Source organism: Diceros bicornis, chromosome 11 (genome assembly GCF_020826845.1).
Source record: "Diceros bicornis minor isolate mBicDic1 chromosome 11, mDicBic1.mat.cur, whole genome shotgun sequence".
NCBI lineage: Eukaryota > Metazoa > Chordata > Mammalia > Perissodactyla > Rhinocerotidae > Diceros > Diceros bicornis.
In genome coordinates, this window is record NC_080750.1 from 56,703,438 (window position 1) to 56,728,922 (window position 25,485).

Sequence of the window (25,485 nt, forward strand, 5' to 3'; positions counted from 1 at the left end):
CCTCTAGTGGCTGTGGTTGGTGTTTCTAAGCTGATCTCTGTTGGCTGCACTACCTTTAGAGTGTGCCTGTTCAAAACATGCAAATATTCTTTGTGCCTTATATTTTCTTCCTGTGCTAAAGAGCTGAGCAGATGCTAGATCACCAATAAATAACAATCCAAGCATTAGAACATGTTATCAGTCCACTGAATAATTTACATAGCCACAGTTCAATTCAGTCTTTCCATCAAGTTGCTTTCTTATCTCACGTTTGCCCTTCAAACAGAAGTTTAGACAACAAAGACTTCTACAATTAAAATGAAACCAACAACAAAACAGATACAGAAGGAAAGAAGATTCAGAATCCATTGTGCGGGATGTTAGGCCTTTTAGCCTTAGTTTTGAAAAAAGGAATGCTCATAAGCATCTGAGACAAATCATTCTGGACGTAATGACACAGCACAATATGCTTGGGATGGGTGAGAACATTCAGATATTTTTAGAGCAATTTCTATACGTTATATATCACATTTGGTTCCTAGAGATTTTAGTCAAGTATTAGTATTTCTTTTGCCAAGTATGATATACAAAAAGATGAGAATAGTCGATGCGCCCTAAAGATATGAAAATATAATATATAAAACAAAACCATTATAAATTACATAGATTTTCAGTATAAAATTGTTTTTTTCCGTTTAGAATAAATACCATCCAAGTCTACAGATCTAAGTGAATTAAATATGTACACGTATCTGAATCATTTTCAGAATTTCAAGAAAATAAAAACTGCTAGAGATATGACCAGATCACTCAGAAACCAGAAATTGTCTAATTTTGAGAATGACAACATAAGACCCACAGGACATGGCTTGGGATTTAGCATTAAGCTGTTAAAACTGCCCAAATAGGTCTGACATGCATGTGCACACACACATACAGCCATACTTCTATGAATTTCTATGAAGCTGAACAGTTCATCTTTGAAAAATCAGCTGAAAGTCACAAGGTCGTCTTCATTTCATATTCTAGCAGGAGAGCCTTTCTCATTTCATACAGAAGATGCAGGATGGATAGGAAGAGTGCAGAATTTCTGGAAGGAGAAATCTCCATTGTAAGCCAACCTCCTTTTAGGTTGGCTATTATTATATCAAGAGTTGTTTGATGCCTTAAAGAAGGGGAAAGTTTTGAAAATCTATATAATCTCCCCAGTCTAAAGAAGCTAAAACCAACCTGGAAACATTCTTTGGTCACACATTTCTGCTCCTGCTTCATAAAAACTCTGCCCATTTTAAACTTTTTATCCCTCATCAATGTCTAGACGGAATAGATGCCTTCTCCTATAATTTCCATGTGGAAACTTGCACATGGGTTTGGGTGGAATGAGAACTGAATAGAATGGGAAAAAGTTCACACAACATCACAAAATGAACTTAAGTCTCCATTGTTGTTTTAGGTGTATAGATCTGTGGTAAGAAGTTGTTGATTTCCATAACAAGTGGAAAATATCTATATTCTAAGAGGTGGAGATAAAACTTTTCTGCAACCCAAATACACAAAATCCTAGTCCAGACAGCCCAAACAGGAGTCATGGTTTCTCTTGACTGCTCACTACTAATTTCTTCATGTGACCAACCAAGACACTTCTAACTAGATGCCAAAAGTTCATTCCTCGCCAAGAGATGTTCGATCAAACTCCATGTCTTGTCAGATTGTCTTCCACGCCAGTTATTTATGAATAAAGAAATTGTCAAGGCTATCCCTAAAGCCATACCCACTGCCCTCAACTACAGAGCCAGATCCATTTGCTGTAAAGTTTGGACAGCAAAAGCATCCAATCTCATGCACCCATTTTTGCTCCCCAGGTTGCTTGTCTCTTGAATGGGGCCATCATGGGCAATTACAAACTTTCCATAAAACTATAAACATCTGAGCTAGAAGGGATCTTGTGAGTCATCAAGTACAACCCCATATTTTGTATTTTTCATCTACAAAATATGGGGTTGTATTTCCCATATACAACACCCAACCACCCCTCCACCCCACTCCCCCACCCCCGGTAGGGAGGGGAAGAGAGTTGTCCAAGGTCGCTTATCCAGATAGTGACAGAGTGAGAACTAAACATCTGGGTCTGCTCTCTCATGACCAACATGGTCCACGTAACCTACAATGTCATGACCCCATCACTTGATGTGGCTATGACCCTGATAATTACTTTAAGGTTAGTGTCTCCCCTGCTCCTAAGTGAAAATGAAATAACACCACTCATTCTCACCACGATTAAATCTATACTGCAGAAGTGGTCCTAATGATGTTTTAGGGGAGAAGATCCACGACTTGCTTAAAACGCTATGATTATTTGAAACTGATCCTCTTTATTTAAGTAATGAGCATAAAAAACATTAGGTGAACCCAGAGATGAAAGTGAAAATCTTTAACATAACTGTGAAAAAGAGTAAGGATGATAATATTGGTTTGGATCCGTGAGAGAGTGAGGCCATTTAAATGGCACTCAGACAGAGCTCATCTGGTCTGCCCCCTCTGCCAGATAAGGAAACTGAGACCCAGACTTGCCTAAAACCAAGCAGCCGGTTATTGGCACAGTCAGGAAAGGTGTTGGCCTTCAGACGACTAGTTTTGTTTTCTTTCCATAAAATCATTCTGCCTCACATATAACTGCTTTCTTGTGAGACTACAAACTAATTCAATACTTTTGGCATCAAATTTGATGGTACATTTATGCCATCATTCTAACCTTTCACTCTTTCCTTTAAGAACCAACAAGTCAGCTACTCAGTTCACAAAAGTGGATCTGGTCACATGACTTCACAGATCCTTACATTTGCTGCCCCAAATCAAGTGTCTGAGTCACCCGATGGCATATGGTCCCTGTAAGCCCTTCTGGGAAGCCAATATTCTACAACCAAGAGGGATTCAGCAAACATCTCTGTCTTTGGAAGCAATAAATTTCCCAGATAAAGATTCAGTCTTTGTTTGAAGGGTGATGGTACTTAAATGTAAAAACAGCAGTTTTCATGGGTAGAACAGGTATATTCAACCTTTCACAATTTCCCTCCAACCTCAGCTAAGCTCACCAAAATGCTCTCAGAAATGGACAGGTAAACACAGTTTTATTTGCCTATTAAAGTGCTATTCCTGGGCAAAGTTTTTCTCAGTTTCACAACTGCAGCTTCACTGGAAACAAAAAAAGCAATGTATGAAAATAGGCCTGGGGAATAGCAAAAGTAATGAGCCTAGTAACTATTTGGAACATTATAAATGACTTGTAGATATCAGTCCTGGTAGTGATGACTGACACCAAAGCCTCTGAGGTAAATGTTCTAGGGGAAAATAAGGACAAAGTGGCAAAGAAGACTAAGCCAGAAAGAACAATTAGTATTAAAACAACAAGTACTCCATTATAAAGGAACAGTGAAAGGCATAAAAAATGAGAAGAAAGTGCAACAAACCCACGTACGTGCATTTGCTATTGTAGCAGACCTATAATTTTTTAAAGGAAAAGCAATGCAGTGTGCATCAGACAGGGCTCTTGAACTCAGAATATCTTACAGTAGTGTACTCATTGCCAAAAGGGCATCACCAATTAAGGTATTTGGCAGAGGACAGCCTCTAAAATTCGTATCACACGGACAGACACTTTCTGTCCAGCAGTATCAATTCTGCACCCTGATGTTTCCCGCATCCTTTTCTACTGGGGAAATTCCAGTCACAGCAACTGCACGCAAGTGCTTCCCCTTTGGACATGGCATCTCTCCTACCTAAGGGATGAGAGTCCTGGTAAGGCTTAGCGGCAAGTGCGTACTACATTGGTACCACAAGGAGCAGCCCCTGATTTTCTTGATATGCATAGCTTTTCGGAGTTGATATTAGACATGGCTTTCATAAATAATGCAGGTGTTTCTGTCATGTGCCACTGCCGCCTCTGTAGCTCCCAGGTGAGCTGGTGGCAGGACTCTATCTGATGCCTCAACAGGCGTAGGCTCTTCCGACGTTAGCTCCGTGGATGTTACATCTGTAGAAGGTTCTGCAGTTTCTGGGGAACGTTCAGCTGATGGTTCTGTCTCCTCTTCATCTTTGACTCCAAACTGTACACCCTCTTGGTCACCCATGTGATGTTTTTTGGACTGTGGGTGAACGGACACCTTGATGGCAATCTGCTGAGGCTGTTCGTGCAGCGAGGAGGCGTCCGAGTCGGCGGTGGGGGAGTCACTTCTCTTCAGAGAGTTTGGGATCGTGTAAACCTCATCCCCGTCGGGGGCCTCCTGGCCTTCTGGAGTGTGCCGCACAAAATTCTGCCCCTGCTCCTCCAGCCCAACCACTTCCATAATCTCCTCCATGATAGTCCTGCAGTTCATAATGAGAGGAGGCAGAGGCACACTTCTGGCAAGCTCTTCAATATAGCGGGCAAACTCCATGGTTTTGAACTGGGTGACTTTGGCAAGCTCTAGAGTTTTGGCTGAGGTGATGATGGGGATCCGCTTGGCGATCTCGAATGCCTTTTGCAGCTTCTCTGCACCTTCTGTCCTAAAGAACTCATTGATGGCTTTCTCGGTCTTCTTCAGGTGGCTGCTCATCATGCACAGGCGGGTGATGTTGAGAATCATGACGATGGTGAAAGCCACGAGGCAGACGACCATGTAGTAGACGCCCATGTCTCCAGAGGTAAAGATGACTCTCAGGGTCACCGTGTTGTTCACAGTGCCATAGATGTTAGAAGCAACACATGTGTATTTACCTCTGTCTGAAAAAGACACCTTGGTGATGTTCAGGAGGCCGCTGTCGTGCATCTGCCATTTTCCTGTCAGAAGGGAGAGGAGAGAATTCAATCAACTTCCTATTGCAGTGACTACAAACTCGCACATCACTATTACTACCGTTATTACTAATACTAATGATAATACTAAGGACAGTGAACATTTACTCAACGTGCTTACCATGTGCTAGACAATGACATGTATTACTTCATTTAATCTTCACAACAACTCTGTGAAGTAGGTACTAATACTAGCCCCATTTTACAGGATGAAGAAACTGAGGCACAGGTAGATTAAACTATCTTCCCAAGGTCACCAGTTTGGAAGCAGTAGAGCTAAAAGATGAACTTAAGCTTAAGGGGCTGTACTCTTAACTACCAAACCATACTGTGTAATTCCACGTCCCAGTGAAAAATACAAAACAAACCATCTGGAAAATGCTGTGCTCTCACTAGAGAATTCCTTAACTGTAGCATCTGATTTTCTAACCTGCCTGTGAGCATGACTACTGAATATAAGTTCACAGAGGAGTTTCATGCTTCTCAGAATATAAAGTATTTTAGGATCAATATAAAATCTGGAGTAAATCAATTAAATTATAATTGTTTACCTGGGTTTCTCATATTTGAGATTGAAATTATCCTTGTATGAGCTCAGTTAATTAAAACATAACTTATATCATTAATTTTGACAATCTACAATGAATTGTCTATACTAAAGTTACAACCTAACAATGTGAAGATTCAGAGGCGGGATATGAATTAATATCAATTTCTTTTAGCCTTGCAAATAAATTACAGATCCATTAAGTTGAAAATAAGCCTCATACGATGGAGAATGCATGTCGGTAACTGCAATTCTTCTTTACCCCTCTGGCCTGGAAAGGATCTAGCTTTGCCCTGGAAATAAGGTTCCGAATTGGGCAAAACTCTTTAGTTGGGATTAATTCTTAGTCTGCCTGTCTACCCTCAGATCAGAGGAATCCTGATACTAGGTTTGGCTTCTAGGTCTTGGGTCTGAGCCTTTCTGAAATCCTACTACCTTCCTAGTCTGTCCTATAGAGAAAGGAGGGTCCAGGTCAGGCCTCTTGGGAGTTCTATGTAGCAGGCAGATATTTCTCCATAAAAACACTCTAGTTCCCTAAGCCAACTAGAGGAACCTCTCCTGAGAGACGGGGCTATTTAACATGTAGTTTCCTTTTAAGTATCTATGATTGCACTGTATTTTTACTTGTTTCTTCCCCTTCTGGCAGTGACTTTTAATTCTAATTAAAAGTCTGATATTTCCCAAAAGCAACAAGCAACACGTTCCTTTTTTTTTTTTTTTTTTAAACTTGAGAGCACATAAGTGACCAGGATCTCAAGAGACTGTGGAATGAAGTAACAGAGGGCCTTCTTTATTCCAGCATTCTCTGCTCCAAGGAACATTCTTAAGGAAAAGCTAGACGGAACAGTGAGGTGCCTTCTGGGGGCCTGCAGTCCCTCCTACTTGCTAGCCGCGGTGAATCTGGCAGGATGCCTCTTGTAGATGCTGTCATATTACTCTGCCTTCTGAAAGAACATCTGTGAAGAGCGGTTCCTGGTGTCCCTAGGTAACCCTTTTCTAACAATTCAGCCAGTGTGTTTTCCCTAAGACTACAAAACACTGGTTTGGGAAATCTAGTGAATTTTCAGTCTCTTGTGAATGTGTATGAACAGACCAACCTAGCACCTGGTCTATGAAATTTTCTCTCATTCAGACAGGACAGGGGCAAGCCTTCTATCTCTTTCATTCCCTGAACATGAATTTTAATACTTCAGCTGCAGATTTATCTGAATATACAATGACCTGAGGCAAGGGAAATGGTCAATTAATTTTCTTAAAATTTGCATGTTTCATAAAAGTAGACTACAGCAGGCAAAGGAAAAAGAAATTCTAGTTGATTGAAAGCTTCTTATATATAGAAGGTATTGGGTTCCAGAGAATTATAGTGTATGCTTGTAGTAGTTTCTCATATTTACCTTCCTTCCTTTGTTGGAAAATATAGCAGGCAACAGGGTGGAAAAGAGTGAGAAGGTTATTTGTATGGGGAATAGTTAGAACCAACGTGTCTACCTCCTCACCCCCCACCACTCCTTTTATGGAGGAATTACCTGTAAATACAAGGATAGAGTTGTCTGAACTGGGGTGTAGAAGAAGAAAAGCAGACAATAACATTAAATTAGAAGGCAGCCATCTGATGGTTATATAAACAGCTTTCTCCGCACACCTAAATAATAATTTTAGCGATAACTGTATTCTAATTCTTATTGAAAAATGAAATGTGAAAATACATACTTTCCTCTGATATTTAAAAATGTTTGTAAACTTGAACATTATACTTATTTTCAGATATGCTTTTTAATTGTCTATTGACATGTATTTACCTATCCTGGAGCGAAGTGATTCAATTCAGATAACTACTTAAGACACTTCAAAAGTTTCTTGTCCCATTGTCAAAAGAGGCATTGTTTGGAACATTATTAGGTGACACTTGTGATTCATTTGGGGGAAACCTGTGTGATGTTCAGCAGATAAATTATTACTTAGGAGCATATTCTGCTTCTTAGCCCAGAACAGTGGGTCCTTAGAGAAACATCTTTTATATATTATATCCAATAATTAATCTCATTGTTCTTAAATTCTGAAGCCCAGCCATGTATTTGTGAAGTGACTCTATTTGCTTAACTATAAACCATGACAAATATGAATCCATATATTATGATCCTAAAACAGTTGGGTTATTACCTATAATCTGAGCTACAAGTGACTGTGATCACCTCTCTCTCTTCCAGCAATGTCTTGTTTCCAATCTATGACAAGGACACCAAGACATCTCTGTAGTTTTCAGTCCTTTCCTAGATTCCTCTTGGAACAAATATCATATTTATTTATGGATTAAATATAATTAAATATCATATTTATTTATGTAATATTAATACCACTTAGGCTTCCTCTCAGATTTGATATGGTGAAATGAATAGGTGACCTGGAATAAACATTTTATTACCAGATCTCAAACCAAGTCTTTGGAAGCCAACACACACACACACACAGCCACCCAAGGACTACAATGTCAGAAGAGCCAAGATTCAGACCTCAAAGGTGAAGTACGTCTGTATCGCTTCTTTGGTAAGGGCTGACACCTTCATTCCTTTCCAGGAACTAAGACTCTACACATTTCCTCTCAGCCTCGGCTTGACTTTTGATTAGGGAAAAATAAAGACTTCTTTATTTTCTACCACCATATGCAGCCCTGAAAACTATGAATATGGCACAAATTCCACTTTGGGGGTCCTCCTACATCAGCTTTGGGCCTAGGCTCACGAGGAATCTCCATTTGGTACCTGCCCAGCCAGGATCATCTTGAGCACATTTTCTGTGCCCTTCACCTCAGCCTATAAATACCTTGCCTGAGATGCATTCTGGTAGGGTCCTGACTTCAGCTGTCAGAAAGGTGAAGAAGTAAAAACACCCACCATGACTGTCACAGGAAACCATCACGCCATATACGCAAAGTGGTATAAGTGGTGCTATTCCCGTGTATTTTAAACTGTAACTGAGTGGGAACGTCAAAGGTTTGTGTGTTGAATTTTCATTAAGCTGCATCATTTTGGCACAAATAAACAGCTAAAATGTCAGCAGCTGATGCCAAGTCTGTTCTACACGCAATGATTTTGGAGGAAATAAAAGAGGCAGATGTTTAACCATTACTTTCTGAATATAACACGAAAGAGTATGTGTGAAATATTTTCCTAACACTCCTGATGCTCTTTCACTTATTCACGTCCAGTCCTGGCTCAGACTGTAGCTCCGCCCTTGGAACGCCCTGCCCCATGTCTTCTCTTCCCTTTCTGGTCCTGTAAGGTGACACACCCCTGAAGGCTTCGGGGTAAAATACTGACACATGCAGTAGGAGAAGGGGCTCTGCATCTCTACTGGAGTTGCCCAGGAATCTGTCACAGTCTTCCCCAAGAAACTTGAGGCGCAGGAATCACACGTGAGCATCTCCCACGTGTGAATGGAAGTGTTATGGTGACAGTCTCTCCTTTGCAAAGAGAAAAGCTAACAGATGTTATTTCTTAGCTGTACTGCAGCATGTGTGCTATGCTCCACAACAAAGCTGACATTTTTAGAAGGGCAGTGATCTTTTTTTATCCTGTTCACGCTTTCACTCAACAAATATTATTGAATAAATTGTCTATACACCAGGCTCCACGCTGGACTATGTGAATACAAAGATGAGTAAGACATGATCCCTGACTGCAAAAACCATCCGGCCCAAGGAGGGACACAGACTCCAACAAACAACCGTGGGATCACGTGGCAAATGCACTGGCAGGGGCCAGTGGGGTGGAGGGGGGAACAGCGAGGACGGGCTTCTTAGAGAGGCGAGCAGTACTAAGCAAGGGTGGGCTGGGGTGGTGCAGGCAGGAACAGGCATGGCAGTAAAAGGAAAGGACTTTTAAGGCCAGAGGGGGATGGGGGAGGGGGAAGCATTTGACCAAAAGAGGGAGGCCAGTGTATGCTGCTCAGCTGACAGACCATGTATAACCAAGAAGGGCTTGAGTGGAGACAGGGCTTGAGAGGAATGCAGGGCCAGAAGGTTCAAGAACTTGATATTTATCCTGTGGGAGAACAGGAGCCCCTTGTTTTACAGGACTTCCCGTCTGACAGACTCACCTTATTTCATGTCTTACAGGTGCCTCAGGACCTGTGCACATGCCTCCTCTGCCTGGAAAGCTCTCCTCTCTCCCCACTTCAAGCCCCCTACCTCATACATGCTTGGCCCAATTAAGACATCACTCTCACATCTCACCTCCTTCCTGAGAAAGCCTTCTCTGACTCCTCATTAAATCAGTGGAGAAAATCTGAACGTCCAGAAGCAGATGCCGGTAAGCATGGGAATTTTAAAAATCAGGAAGAAGTCATTTCAAATCAGTGGGAAAAGAATATTGGGATAATTGACTATTCATTTGAAAGAAAAAAAAGGTAAATTCCTACTTTATATGATACATAAAAACAAATTCTGGGGCCAGTTCAGTGGTGTAGTGGTTAATTTCGCGCACTCCACTTCGGTGGCCTGGGGTTCACGGGTTTGGATCCCAGGCACAGACCTACACACCGCTCATCAAGCCATGCTGTGGTGGCATCCCGCATACAAAATAGAGGAAGACTGGCACAGATGTTAGCTCAGGGACAATCTTCATCAACAACAAATACATAAATAAATTCCAAGTACTCTGAAGACCTAAATGTAAAATTAAAATTTTAAAATTAATAGAGAATATAAAAACATTTTTATAACCTTGGGATACAAAGGCCTTTTTAAGTATTTCAAGAATCCAAGAAACTATAAAAGAAAATTTTGATGGATTGGATTTCTCCCAAACTAAAATTTCTTACACTATAACATATGCCATACTAAAGTAAAGTTAAAAGCAAATGACAAAGTGGCAGAAAATCCTAGAATATTTGACAAACACTTAATAACTATAAAACGTAAAGAACTCCTATAAATCAAGACAAATAACCCAAAAGAAAAACACGGGAAAAGTATATGAATGGATAAGTCACAGTAAAAGGAATACAAATGGTGTCCAAGCATACAAAATCACTAATGATTAAATTATGATTAAATTTTAAAGTAGTTTTAAAAAACATATAACTGTTTTACCTTTTAGAGTGCTAAAGAAAGGTGGGGCACTGATTATATATTACGTTGCAGTGAGAACCCAGAAAGGGACACTCCCACACACTGCAGGTGGGAGTTGGGTTGATAAAACCCTTGGAGGGTTGATTTGGAGGCATCTATCAAAATTTAAAATGAATGTAATCTATGACTCACTTTCAGACTTCTTGAGCCTCTTCAAACCAGGCAAGCCTAGGTTGACTGAAAAAATATTAATGAATGTAAGAAAATCAAGGGAATGAAAATAATTTCCTTTTTGGAATAGTTTTTCACCCCAGGAGTGTATCTCTAGAGCGTTCCTCCCCTGCCAACATTCTCTGGGAGAAGCCATAACCTCGGTGCCGCCTCAGGAAGGTGGCTGACCTGGTGCCTCTGTGCTCGCCATGGGGCATGCACAAACGGAGGGGGAAGTCACTCAAGGCAGCACAACGTCATGTCAATAGGTCAGTGTCAGGTAGACTGTCTAGCAATTAGAGAAGCAGATCAACAGGTTTGTATGGCTACAGTTAAACCTGTCAACATCAAGAAATTCTACAGCATAGGGGTTATTGTGACTCACTGTGAAACCAATATACAGCACCAGATCAGAACTATCGCTCACGCAAACATCTTCTGACCAAACTATTGCTGTATAGAAATGAGCAGCATCAACACCTTCTGGAACTGAACCATAAGGAAAGTAAGAGCACAACTTAACAAAGACACTATAATTACAGCCTTTCTCCAAACACCATCTTTACTGAAAACCTAAATCTTTCCAGCTTTTCCTGAGGATCACTGAGCATTAAAAGTTAACATTATATCCAAATGCTAAGCTCTCAGAATTTCCCTCAAATTATTAGAAGGATTTATTTTTCCTTGGAGATATCTTTCTGTGAATGTGTAAACAAACTGATGGATAGTTTGTCTCTATCCCCGGTGAGTGGTATAAAAAGATTAAAACTCTGTTCACAAACCCATTTAGATACTTAGGCTCTTAAGCTTCACATGCCCATGTTTTTCAAGGAGGAGAGTTCAATCCGCCAAAACAAGTAGGTTCTCTTCTGGAAACCAACTTAAATAAAAATTTTCAGGTGTTGAGGGTTCCAATCAATGTTTATGCAAATGTAAATGAAGTACAACATCCACTTGAACGAGTATCGCATTGAATAGGCACTCTTAAATAAGAACAAAATGCGTGTGTGTGTGTGTGTGTGTGTGTGTGCGCGTGTGTGTATCTCTATAAATGTGGTGCTTATCTTCCAATATGGGAAATATAGGTTACTGAAGAGAAAGGATTCATATGCCTTTTTACAAAACATAACTGAAAACAAATTTAGTACTGCATGGCTGCACCTGTTACAGGGCTTCTGCGGTAGATGACAGCTCCTTGAAGCCATTGCAAAGAGTCAGGTTATAAACATCTCACGCTGCTGCAAGGGCTCTTGTGTACCCCCTCCCCAATCCTCCTAAGAGACCTCTTTAGAGAGTACTAGGGTAGCTCTAACAAGCTATTTCCTACATCATGTGGAGCAAAGGTGGCCTGGGATAATACAGGCTTAGCTCAGCTTTCAGCTCAGGAAGGTGGGGGTGGGAGGACTGTTCTGTTCAGAGCCTGCAGTTGTGCTCTGCTTAAAGGTATAAATAATACCTGAAAAGACTACTGTCTTTCCATTTCTTGGTAAACGAAACATCTGACCCTTCAGCTAATTTGATTTGGTAATCTTAATTTTTTTAAAAGTGCCAAGCATGTAATTCCCCGCGGGCTAGTGACAGTCTTTTCTGACAGTAGTACAGGTGGTCTTCCAAGACAAGAGCACCCTACACTTGCTTCACATAAATAACTTCCATTTCGGGAATCTCAGCTGTCATCCTTATCTGAAATGGATCTAGAAGGGTCTTTTCACTGCTAAGACCAAAGCATTCTGGGCTCACATTCCAAACGGAGCACAACTCATTAAAAAAAACAGTACAAATGGTGGTTCATTACCAAGTTGGCCCTTAATATGACTCAATTTGGAAAATGAACCAAAGTACCATAAATTAACCACATTTATGGGAAAATACCTTATGAGTTCAAACAACTGACTTGAAGACCTACTTTGGAATGACTCTTTAGTTAGTTGAGGGGTGCTTCTTTGGGTTAGACCAGGGTTTCTCAACTATGGCACTACTGACATTTTGTGCTGAACAATTCTTTGTAGGGGTCTACTGTGGGCACTGCAAGATGTTTAGCAGCATCCTTGCCCTCTTCCCACCAGATGCGAGTAGCATAATCTTCCCCTTCCTTCCCCTCCTCCCCTCAGTTATGACAACCAAAAATGTCTCCAGACTTTGCCGAATGTCCTCTGGGGGGAAAAAGGCCCGAGTTGAAAACCACAGGGTTAGGCAAGAATAAAGTTCATAATATACTTTGTAATTTCCACATACACTGCTTTTTCAGAGGTAGAAGCATATTGGATACCGATGGATCCTTTGTACACAAAAGTGCTGTGCCGGGAAAGGAGAAGCCTCTGAGGGAGGAGAGGAGTCCAAACTTGCTATTATAGCAGGCACAACATTATTTTGAAACTTCAAATAACATTTAAGGGATAAAATTTTTTTTGTATTTTTTAAATGTTTTTTAAAAGGTGAAATAATTGAGATAGAGAATAAGATATTACCCAGAAAATTATTTCCTTTCTTTACAAAACACACTGTAAGATGAAACAGAGATTTAAGTGCTGGAATCTATGATTGTGACAATAAAGGACATGGGCAATATTACCAATGACAATAACAGCAGTTGCCGTTTACTGATAACGTGGTATGTTCCAGGTACTATACTAAGCATTCAATACACAATAGTCTGTTCAAGACTCACAGGCACACGTCATAGTAAAAAAGGATTATCTCTATTTTACAGACAGGCAAACTGTGGCTCAGAAAAGTCTAAGGAACTTGCTTAAAGAAAGACTATCATGGGATTCTTCCGAATTTCTAAAAATATATTCATCATTACATAAATTTTGTTTAATGCTCTTTTGATAAGTTGATTTTTTTATCTCAAATATTTAATGTACTAAAAGAGGAATTCAGTATAATATTTTTGTAAGTTAATGCACTACTTCACGCTGATCTTAGGGGAAAAGGATAACTTACATTTAATGCCGTGGGAACTGACCTCCTCCTACATATATCAAGTAGGAAGGTGATATATTACCGTCTTAGAACTTGGCTGGCACAGCTTGTTGTTGTCCCTTGTAGAAGTAGTTAAAAGACATTTCACAGTCTATTCAAACAATTTGCAAAAGTAGAGCAAAGAAAACAAAGTGATGTAAACTAAATGCAAAATTTATAATAACAAATACCATTAAGCTAGAGTAGTAGTTGCGACAATTGAGAACTTTGTGCAATTCAGCTCAGCTTACTCTGTGCGTGTTTATTTTTAAAGATAATTCTTAATTGTTTTTGGTGACAGCGCTACAAAAGTTTGGAAAACAAATTCACAGAAAAGTCTAAAACCTAACATTAAGGAAGAATTTCAAAGTTAATCGCTAACAAGGCGGACGTGTTTACAAAGGCCTATACCAGCTGACTTTCTTGAAATGCTTGTTAGTTATCATCTGATAAAGGTACTAATATGCATTTAAATGGCTTAAAAGTCAGAGTAAGTAGCCACAGCAAAAATACACTGGATAATTAGTACCTAAAATAACCGGGATTTTTTCATAATACTTTCTGGCAACTATATACTCCTAGTCACTATTAGCAAAAGGAAATTTGAAAACAGTACATTTCGTGGCCATTTGTGGTTATTCACGTTATTTGACTTCTGAGTTATTTCTGTAATATGGTTGGTGGACCACCCCAAACATGTCCCTTGGTGAACTGCTGAAAAAAGTCTTCCTCCAGAAACAGATTACACTCGAGCCTCTCCTGATCTTGTGGAATTGAAATGACAAGCACCAGGGAAGCAAAGCGAAGCAGCTGCTCCTGCCAATGACAGGAAATAGCCCCATTCTTTCTAGGACCAGCGGGGCTGGCAGGAATAACAGCTGTCTCACTTTTTCAGCATAAACAAGAAATGAAATTGTTCTTTTCCAGGCTCAGCACAAAGCGAATGGCAGTGTGCTCCTAGAGCAACTCCCCAGATGATTTTGAATACATTTGTGTGTGTGTGTGTGTGTCCATGTCTCGTACACACATTACAGCACACACCCTAATGCCGTCTAACTGTGATGGTAGTGGTTACAATGCCTTTTCTACCCAGGAAGTCTTCTCTCATTCACTCAGTCTGATTTTTCGCCTACAGACACCTATGTCCCAGGTACTGTACTAAGCATTTAATACACAATAGTTTGATTTTTCACCCACAGACACCTGAAGATGAGCAGATGCTGGTCAGGCACGGAGGGAGAATAAATACAGCTTGGCCATACTCTGGTGGTGTACTATCCTCTCCATTCACCTGGTTTCTCATCTGTATACATGAGGATTAATAATACCTGTTATGCTTATGGGAAGGATTAGAAATAATATCTGTAACTTGGTACAGGGGCTTAATCAATGGTAGGTGTCATTAATGAAAATTACCTTAATTTTGTTAGCTTGGTTTTAACAGCAGTCTAATGTATCTAGGTAATGCCAGGATATTAGCATCATTTTTCATACTATATTCAATCACTTCTTTGCTGGGTTATAAATGAAACACAGCTCCATTTAAACTTCTAGCCTTTCAGCCTGAACTGAAATCTACCTCTGTGCTTATAATAGGGGCATTTTCCCTATCAGAAATGAAGAGTTAAAGATTATGGGTCCTCTAATAGGTCATTCTAACACTAAAATTCTAATATTTTATGACGAGGAGTCTCATTTCTGCTATTTCCTGTCTTGCTGAGTTGTCAGGTATAGTGTTTTGCACATTATCCTGTGTTACTTATGTTCTGAAATTACTATTATTAAGCACTGCAATTACAAAAGCTGAGCTGGAACATCAAGTACCAGTATCACGAGCTCTTTTTAAAAATCTACAGTGCATCTTCCTCTTGTGATTTAAAAACAGCTAACTGATCTACCAGCAAGGCTGCAGGCTACACACATGATGCGAGTGCTGAGTTCTGATGGAGCAGTTCTCTGTGCCAAAGGCTTTCCACTGGCTACCACAGACCACCCGAGCACCCAAAAAACCAAAGAAAATGGAGCCAAATGTGACTTCCATCTAGTTCAACCTCCCCATAAACAGATGAAGAAGGAAAGGTACAGAGTATGCTTGCCAAGACTGAGTCAACAGTTACAAGGACTTTTTCAATTAAGACATCACGTGATCTCTGTGAAGCAGCAAGGACAACACTCAAAATGTTGCGACTAAAACTTGGGCCCCAATACTATGCTGTTCCCACAGTTTTCTTCCTCTCTAGGACTCAGGGGTTCAGTGCCCCAGCCCCAACTCTTTAATACCCAGGATAACCTTCGGTTCAGGGTCCATGTGAAAGGTAGATTCAGGTCTGGAGTCCTTGTTCCCTTCAATTCAGTCACCTTGATATTCCTCACAGTGGCCCAGCCCTGTAGAAAGACCTGATGAATTACAGGGACCTGCGTGTATATGTGTTACCGGGGTTACTGCCCCCCTTCACAAGTGTGATGTCACTTCCTTTTGACTTGTAGTCTGGGAGGAAGGAACTGTAGGAATGGAAACCAATTGTGGACTCGGGACTCAGGCTGTTGGTGTCTCATCTTTCCATTGTCAGTAGTGAAGGTTCTAGTTACAGCCACTTAATAACAGCAGAGCCTTGGGAAAAGGTGAATAGAAGAGGGATTTTGGCTACATTGTCTCTAAGGTCCTTTTTAATTTAAAAATTCTGTGATCCCATGATTTTACTTGGTAGGGAAAGAGTTCCATTCCACCAAGTTAAACAGACAAACACACATATGATACACAATATATAATATTTTCATTAAAGGGAAGAAACTTTATTACGCTGTGCATCTTTGAATGGCTAACCAAAAGCAATGTAAGTGGTATCACTACAGTGAAATCCCACATCCCAGGTAGGTAGACTTCCAGCAGCCTTTACCATGAGGAACACAGCTGTGAACCTGAAGTACGTAATTGCAAGAAAACTCCATTCACTCAGCTCCTAAGGAGACATAAGACATTAGTCTCTATTGGTTTTCTGAGCAATTAAGATAAAATGAGGGAATGAGATTAAAAATGTAGGTTTTCTTGGAGCAGAAACTCTACTGGGGATTGTTCATTGGTTAAAGGACTGTGGATTGGGAAGGGCAATATGAATGAAAGGGTGACAGAAACTAATAAGCTGCTACTTCAGAACAATGGTCTTTTTACTCCCCTGCTCCCAACCCTCTATTCATCACACAGTAAACGCTGAGGAAAGTACATTAACTCCTTCAGGTCAATCGGATCAGGTTTGGGTTTTCAGACAATCACTTCTCACATCTAAAACAAGAAATGTACTGATTCCCAATGACCCAATCAATCTTCTCTCTGGCTGGAGTCTTTCCTGAAGTAAATTCGGTGCTTAGGTAGGTGACTCACACTTTTTGGCCAGAAACTCATTCATTAAAAAACAAGCATTCCCCTATTGCCACATGTTATTTCTTGCTATTGCATCCTCCCTCACTCTTGGCCTCAGCTGCAACAGACAGTCTATAAACTTCAGCCAGGTCTCCAGGAGCACAGAAAGATCTCTAGCTGGTGGCTGAGAACTTGCACCAAGAATTCTTTTAAGAAGTACGGTCTTTAAATCCACAGTCAATGAACTAAACTGACATTTAATGATAAACAACTGCCATATTGTTTGTTCAAGTCAGGTCCATGCAACAAAATATAACTTCCTTATAAATGGACCATATACTTAGGGAAAATCCATTTTATATTCATCCCTACAACATTTTGTATGCATTATATTACAAAATTCCAAGAGGTCTTTTAAAAGACTTTTAATGTTTGCCCTTGTCTTCTGAGTCAAAGAGTGGAAAAAAATGAATTAATTACTGCTTTGAATCCTTAAGGATATATACTTTTCTCTCTTAGAAAAAGAAGACAAAATGAGATCTTTAAATGACTTTGAATAAGAACAACTAACATTCACGGTGCTGGCTCCAAAGTTGGTCTTTATATTTTACGACATTCGACACAACTGTAAAGCCTACCTCCTCCTCTCTCCTTCTCATCCTCTTCTTTCAACAGCTTGCCAATGGAATTATACCACTTGAACTGTGGATCAGGGATGCCATAAACACTACAATTAATCAAGGCACTGCTTCCTTCTTTGACTATGATATGGTCAGTTCTGGCAATGATTACGGGCACAGAGCCCAAGACCACGTCAGTGCCATTTAAAGTGCTGTTAGTCGCACTCTTCGCAGTCGCTAGAGTGGATGTTAGGATTAGAAAGGGCACAGAAGGTAGCAAGCACACAGGCAGATGGCTCTTCAATTGCTCCATCTTCTTTGCTTGCTCTGTAAGGCAACAGAGATGGTTTGCCAATGGAATCTTCTATCAGACAACTGGCTGTTCAGAGCAGGCCATGGGACAAACCTGTCCTGGATCCATAGAGTTGGTTCTTGATGAAGAACCTGTTAAAAAAACAAACAAACCATACACACATAAATATTAGCATTCATACTTTACAAATATTATTTACAAAATGTTAGAAACCCAGCTAAAACACAAATGTACACAATTTTTAAACAATACACAAATGCAGATGTTCTAAATATTAAATTATATTTTTCACAGAAATCATAACAATATAATTTTATTTTTGCTACTGAAACATACAGCCTTTAGTAGGAACAAATAAATAAATGTATTTCTTACATTAAATTTATATCACGTTACTTCAGAGAGTTCAAAAAGCAATTCAGACTTCTTTCATTTAGCATTATGAGGTTTCTTTCTACCCCATCACCTGTCTTCATCGTGGATGACCTGATTGTTCACCTGGGGTGTTCCTTAACCTCTTCTCTTCCAGTGGACGTGACTTCCAGTCTATTCCAGTGGTCACACTTTGGGGTCTGCCAGCATTTGGAAGGGCTCCATCAGAATCAGTCTGGCATTCTCCTAACACCCCGTTACGGCTTCCAGGATACTCCTTCTCCCCTTTCATGCAATTGCTCATGCTCCTTTGAGCTTCACACCATCTACCTCTCTCTGCTCCATGTAATTGTTATCTAGCAACTCCTGATCACTCACTGAACTCCCTGGTTTCAATCTTCATCTGCCTCCCAGAGGCTAGGGAACATCAGTATGTATGGGGTGATGTTCTGGGTGGCTGCACTTCTGTGTCCAAAGATCTAACCTTCGCCTACACCTCTATCCTCCATTTCATCCACTAATCGTACAGCCACACCCCGGCCCCTTCATCTCTCCAGATTCTAAATTCTGAAGTTCCAAGAAATTCTGAAGTTCTAGACAACCATCTTTAACTGCACCATCCCAGTCTTCCAGATCTCTTACTTCTCTCACCGGACTTTCTAGTGCTTCGATTTTTCCCAGTTTCTCTCTATCTCCCTCCCTACCCCCACCTGCGTTCTCCATTTCTGTCTCAGTCTAGACTCAATCACGTAGACCAAAATTCCCAATATCCTCACCCCTGATCCTTCGCCATAATTCCTCTGGCAGTATACAATTGTGATCAAGCCCATCACTTGTCCTTGCTCCTACACCCAGGAGGCTGGAGCACTGCTGGTGATAAAATACAGCCATGTAATTATGGCCAAAATAAAGGAACCACCTCCAACTCTAGCCAGGCCCTCGGTGACATATGGCAACCTGTTTATCAGGGCTTGGTTACTTCAGTATCCTCTTTTCACAATGCCTATAGACACCTTCAGCTTTCAAATCAAGCATCTTAGCCCAGTGGTATTTCTACCTTTCTCAAAAGACACCTTTTTCCTAGTAGGGCTTGCAGGTATGAATTCCCACTTTGCTACCTTTTGGAAAGAATCCTGCATCTTATCCTAAATTCTTTGCTGGCATTTATTCCCCAAACTACTACATTCTGTGTTTTGCCTGCTTTTTACTGAAACAGCTCTTACTCAAGTCACCAGTCACTCCTAGTTGCCAAGTTTTCAGTCTTTCTCTGTGGCAATCGCCACTATTAACTCTTCTTTCTCAAAACTCTCTCTTTCCATGGCTTCTACACTCTGCTCCTCCTAACTGCTCTCATTATTCTCTACCACTTCCTCCTCTTCTCCTTCCCAGTCCTTAAAAGTCAGTTACCCCCTAGAGCTTCATCATTGGCCCTCTTCTCTTTTTACCCACAGCTCTTCCTAACGCTTCATTCCCATGCCTTTATCATCACCTACAACCTAATAACTCTCAAATCCGTGTTCTCAGTCCTGGCTTTTTTCTCAGTTTCAGACTGGTATTACCAAATGTCCACTGGACATCTCTACCAGGATGTTCTGCAGGTAACGCAAAGTTAACATTCCCAAACCAAACTCACCTTAGCTGCTAACCATGCTACATTTCCTGGATCCCTTATTTCAGTTCAGGGTAGCACCATCTACGCAGGTATGCATGGGTATAACTCTCAATTTGACTATTCCCCTCATACCCTTAGACCATCAGTACCTATGTGTGGTTGATTCCACCTCTTAAATGTTGCTTGGATTGTTCCCTGCTTTCTGTCTCCTCTGAGTGAGCCTCAGTTAAGGCCTCCCTATTTTCTTACCAGAAATGGTGTGGTAGCCTTTCACATGATCTGCCTGCCTTCCATCTTTCCCCAGTGCCCAATCCAATCCCTAGAATCATTCTACAACACAAATCGTATGGTGCCATTTCTTTATGTAGCAGCCTTCAATGTTTCTGCATTGTCTACATTATAGAATCTGAATTCCTTACCCTTTTTATTCACTCAAAAAATAATTATTGGGGCCAGCTCTGGGGCCTAGTGGTTAAGTTCAGCACACTCTGCTTTGGCGGCCTGGGTTCAGTTCCTAGGTGTGGACCTACACCACTCATCGGTGGCCATGCTGTGGTGGCAACCCACATACAAAATAGAAGAAGACTGGCACAGATGTTAGCTCAGGGCAAATCTTCCTCAAGCAAAAAGAGGAAGACTGGCAACAGATGTTAGCTCAGGGCAAATCTTCCTCAGAAAAAAAAAACAACAATAAACAAAACAACAATTATTCAACATCTACTATCAGGCAGACATTATTCTAGGTCCTAGAGATAGAAGAGTAGACAAGACACATCTTTCCTCGTATTTGGAGATTATAGTCTCATGGGGAAAAGCAGACAATAAGTAAATACCATGTAAATAAGAATTTCAGCTCATGATGCATGGTTTGAAAAACACACCATGATGTGCTCAAGTGCTGAGTCAGGAAATCTGGGAGCATTTCACTGAGGAGGTGGCCCCTGAGCTGGGGCCTCTTTAGGAATCAACCACACCTAGACCTGGGAGAAGAGCATTCCAGGAAGAAGGAAAAACAAAAGGAAATGGAGTGCTACCTGATGGGTCAGAGAAGTAGGCCCAGATCACGCAGGGCTTTGTAGGACAGGGTAAGGAATCTGCATTGTATCTAATGTTCACTGGAAAATTTTAAGTAAGGGAGTGATATGATATGATTTCTCTTTTAAAATCAACTTTATTGTGGTATAACTTAACAATAAGATGTGCCCATTTTAGGTATACATTTTAATGGGTTTTGACAAATTTATACACCCACGGAACTACCACAATCAACAAGATATAGAACATTTTCATCACCACCAAAAGTTCCCTCGTGCCCTTCCCAGTTGTAGCATTTACACTGACCATTCCAGTTACTTTTGCATATGGCGTGAGGTAAGGGCTGAGGTTCACTTTTTCCCATATGGATATCCAGTTGTTTCAGCACCATTTGTAGAAAAGACTATCCTTTCTCCAATGGATTATCTTGCCTTCTTGTCAAATACAATGAACTATATAGGTTTGAGTGTATTTCTAAACTTCTTATTCTGTTCTACTGATGTTTATGTCTATCTTTATGCCCATATCATACTGACCATACTGTCTGTCTCGTTTATCTTTGTTTCTGCAGTGTCTGAACTTGTCCCTGACACTTTAGATGCTCAATGAATTGCTGAATGAATGAATCTCACTCCAAAAGCAGAAATTATTATTCCAAATCTGTAGACAATAAAACTGAAGAGCTACCCTGGGGTGATAAGTTAGCTGCAGACCACATATTTCTTCAGCGGGAAAGACAAAAGTTTTCTTAGTGCTGTCGACTTCCAAACTCCCCCCAGACTTGAGCACTTTCCTGCCCAGAAAAGTCAACACATTACCCCACCAGCAGGAATCATTGGCTGAGGGAGATAGCACAGGCTGCAATGCATGACAGATACCCTGCTATGACTCTGTAACTGTTTCTCCTTACTTGGCTAAACTTGTGGTTTCCTTTCAAGAGGAAGTCGTAAAGCTGATCTATTCAATACAGAAGGGTTGTTAAGAGCATGGCCTCAGGTTTTAGACAGACTGAGCCAGGATCCTGGGTCTAACCACCTTTATTGGTTGTGTGTTTTTGGACAAGTACTTCCCAAGTACAGGACAATTATAAGGATTCATGATGAAATGTTCATGAAGTATTTAGATACTGCTCAGTGTGATGTATAAGAATTATTAACATAAGGTATAAAACATCCTTTAGTGAAATTATGCTTCTCCACTTGTTTTTGGTTTTAATACATTAGTGACTGCCATCCCACCACCAGAAATAATCACAAATGATTTTCAGCACTGGGTCCTTTTGCAGGGACTCAAGTCTGAAAATGCATGAGCTGCCCCTCCAGGCAGACGCTGCCATGAGCATCTTGAGGGCAGAGGCTGGGGTCACTCATCTTTTATTTGTGTGTCTGTGAGGAAGACTAGCCCTGAGCTAACATCCATTGCCAATCCTCCTCTTTTTGCTGATGAAGACTGGCCCTGGGCTAACAATATCTGTGCCCATCTTCCTCTACTTTATATGGGACACAGCATGGCTTGACAAGTGGTGCGTGGGTCCATGCCCAGGATCCGAACCTGGGAACCCTGGGCCGCCAAAGCAGAACACGCGAACTTAACCGCTACACCCCCGGGCCGGCCCCTGGGGTCACTCATCTTTGACTCCTTGATGCCTAAACCAGAGCAGACACCCGATGAAATGCCTTGGGAGAGAATCAGAGACAAGACAAAGTGGAAGATAGGTTCTAATAAATATGTGTAGTAAATATACCATAACATTTTTTTCACAATTAGAGAGAATGCAGCAAATAGAAGATCAAACTGAGTTTTAAAATGCATAACTCGAGAGCTGTTTTCTAACAAAGCCCAGCCACACTGGTTTTCCACTTTCAAACACATCATGTTAGCAAGAATAAAGAGGAGGGGATACTGCTGTTCTATTATATTTTAATAATGTCTGTAGGCGCTTTGGGCTAGAAACTTAGCAACTGATCTGAAACTGCATCTAGTTCCCCTAAGAGACCTTAAGATGTACAGAGGCGGAGATTTTCATTGTAATGCAGGAATGGCAGTTAGCAAACTCATTCCTCCCTCCCCCCATTCTCACTCCCATTCTGAAAAGTTATTAAAGGTACAGAAACCATAAGGTGTAATTTACAGGTTGCTTGAATCAAAGCATTTTTACTCTAAAACACTGTGAACATTTATTTTTGAAAATAAACCATTGAATTGATGAACACTAATCAATTAACAGTTTTTAGTATGAATTCACCATATCTCATACCATGCCCTTTCAGTTCAGATTTTTTAAAAAAGTATCTACTATGTGCTGAGCGCACTGCCAGGGGCTTGGGGGCAGCTTGGGAGTGCTACCAAGCTGACGAGCCAGAGGCCACGTCCATTTACAATCTAGCGGGGAGAGAAAGACGCATAATTTCCGTGTGTTCCGCAGGTGCTATGAATTTAGGGGTGGGTAGGTGGAAGGAGCACCGGCTGGTCTAGGCGATACTTGGAGATGTTTGTTGATTGCCTACCAAGCATCCATTCTCAGTTCTACCTTCCCCTTCCCACGAGTCCCAGAGCTCAGAGACCCCAGGTCTTCTAAACTTCCCACAGCACTTGCAGCTTGTACCAACTTCCGACACTCCTCCCTGCCCTATGATCTTGCACTTTTCTCAGTTTTGTGTTGAGAAAACTTTTCAATTACAAAGAAAGCTCTTGCATACAGTTCTGTAGAACTTCCTTAATACTGGGCACCCATAGCAATGCTTACACACTTGCTGTTAGAAGCCACCCTCACGTGGACCCCAACGGCAATTGTTTGAGAGTAAACTCACAGTGAGCTGCCAGAAGAAAATAAAGACATCGTGTCACTTTGGACACTGGGAAAATATTCTACCACTGTGCTTTGTTCAGCTTGTCAGATTTTACAGCGAGCATCATGAAAAGTTCAGTTAATAACACTATAACATTGTGAAAGACATTTTAGCCACTAAAGAATAAACCACGAGTACTATAATCCAGCAGCTTAAAATGCAGCCCTTCAAAACACAAGAACAAAGGCCACAGTTTCCAAAACCAGGGTTTAACAAAAGCTACAATGAACAAATTGCTAAGCTTCACGTGTTTGCTCATGGCCTTTGGGAAAACAGTCACAGAATACTTTTCTTTTTTCTATAAATAAAACAAAGCAAAAATATTTAGCAAACATCAAGTGTCCTTTCTTTAACTCGACCCCTTCCCTCCTCCCAACAATTGTATTTTATTTAAAAACGTTTCATAAAATGCTTGTTGAGTCTTATCTTTTCTTTCTCCACCTATAATAAAACATGACTATTGCCCATGTATTTCTGGAGATGGGAGAAAAAGGGCCTCCTGTTTAAGGGTGTTTTGAACTAAATGAATATACATTATTGTTGTTTCTTGGCAGTGTTCATGCTGGCATTTTCCCATCAACTATGATGAATAATTTCATAGTTACACAACTGGATTTTATAGCAACATCTACTGAGAGTTACTACTATTTTAATCTGTGCATAAATGATGCCACAGGCACAAAGGCTGCCTTTCAGTTTAAGACACATTCTTGATAGGTTTTTACTCAGGAAGCAAGGAGGGGCAATCCCGACTTCATGTGAAACGGAGAGAGGCTCTAAAATACTCATTACATCATAAATGCTAACTTCTCCAAACTGGTAGCCTACTGAGGCCATTTTAGTTACAGATATATTTCTGTAACTTTCTTTTCCATATAACATAATTAACGAAAATATCCATACTAGTCTTTTTTTTTTATATATATATGTTTTTTTACTTTGGTGAGGAAGATTGGCTCTGAGCTAACATCCATTGCCAATCTTCCTGTTTTTTTGCTTGAGGAAGACTGTCCCTGAGTTAACATCCGTGCCAATCTTCCTACGTAGGATGCTGCCACAGCATGGCTTGATGAGTGATACATAGGTCCATACGTGGGACTTGAACCTGTGAACCCTGGGCCACGAAGTGGAGCATGTGAACTTAACTGCTACGCCACTGTGCCTGCCCCTAGTCTCTTTTTTAAAACAGCGTTTTTTTTTTTTTTTCGAGGAAGATTGGCCCTGCGCTGACATCTGTTGCCAATCTTCCTCTTGTTCTTTTTTCTCCCCAAACCCCCAGGACATAGTTGTGTATCATAGTTGTAGAGTTGTAGCTCTTTCATGTGGGACGCCGCTCCAGCACGGCCCAATGAGCGGTGAGTAGGCCCGCGCCCAGGATCTGAACTGGCGAGCCCTGGGCCACCAAAGCAGAATGCGCGAACTCAGCCGCTACACCACCGGGCCAGCCCCTTAAAACAGCATTTTAAAATGATTTTTCTCGGGCCGGCCCCGTGGCGTAGCGGTCAAGTGCGTGGGCTCCGCTGCTGGCGGCCTGGGGTTCGGATCCTGGGCGCGCACCGACGCACCGCTTCTCCGGCCGTGCTGAGGCCACGTCCCACATACAGCAACTAGAAGGATGTGCAGCTATGACATACAACTATCTACTGGGGCTTTGGGGGAAAAATTAAAAAAAAAATAATTTTCTTTTTCAATGTTTTAAAAACATTTTAACAACAAAATTTTCACTA

The 25,485-nt window shown here is 40.9% G+C and overlaps 1 protein-coding gene across 1 annotated transcript in view; it reads right to left on the reverse strand.

The window, feature by feature from the left end:
- Positions 1–2,036: 2,036 nt before the first annotated feature.
- Positions 2,037–25,485, reverse strand: part of MFAP3L (microfibril associated protein 3 like) — a 38,857-nt gene continuing 15,408 nt past the window's right edge. Inside the window, exons 2-3 of the mRNA XM_058550353.1 lie at positions 17,596–18,021; positions 2,037–4,795 (exon numbers count right to left, since the gene is read on the reverse strand). Coding sequence (XP_058406336.1) covers positions 3,864–4,795; positions 17,596–17,890 — 1,227 coding nt within the window. The 5' untranslated portion in view covers positions 17,891–18,021 and the 3' untranslated portion in view covers positions 2,037–3,863. The remainder of the gene's footprint in view (positions 4,796–17,595; positions 18,022–25,485) is intronic.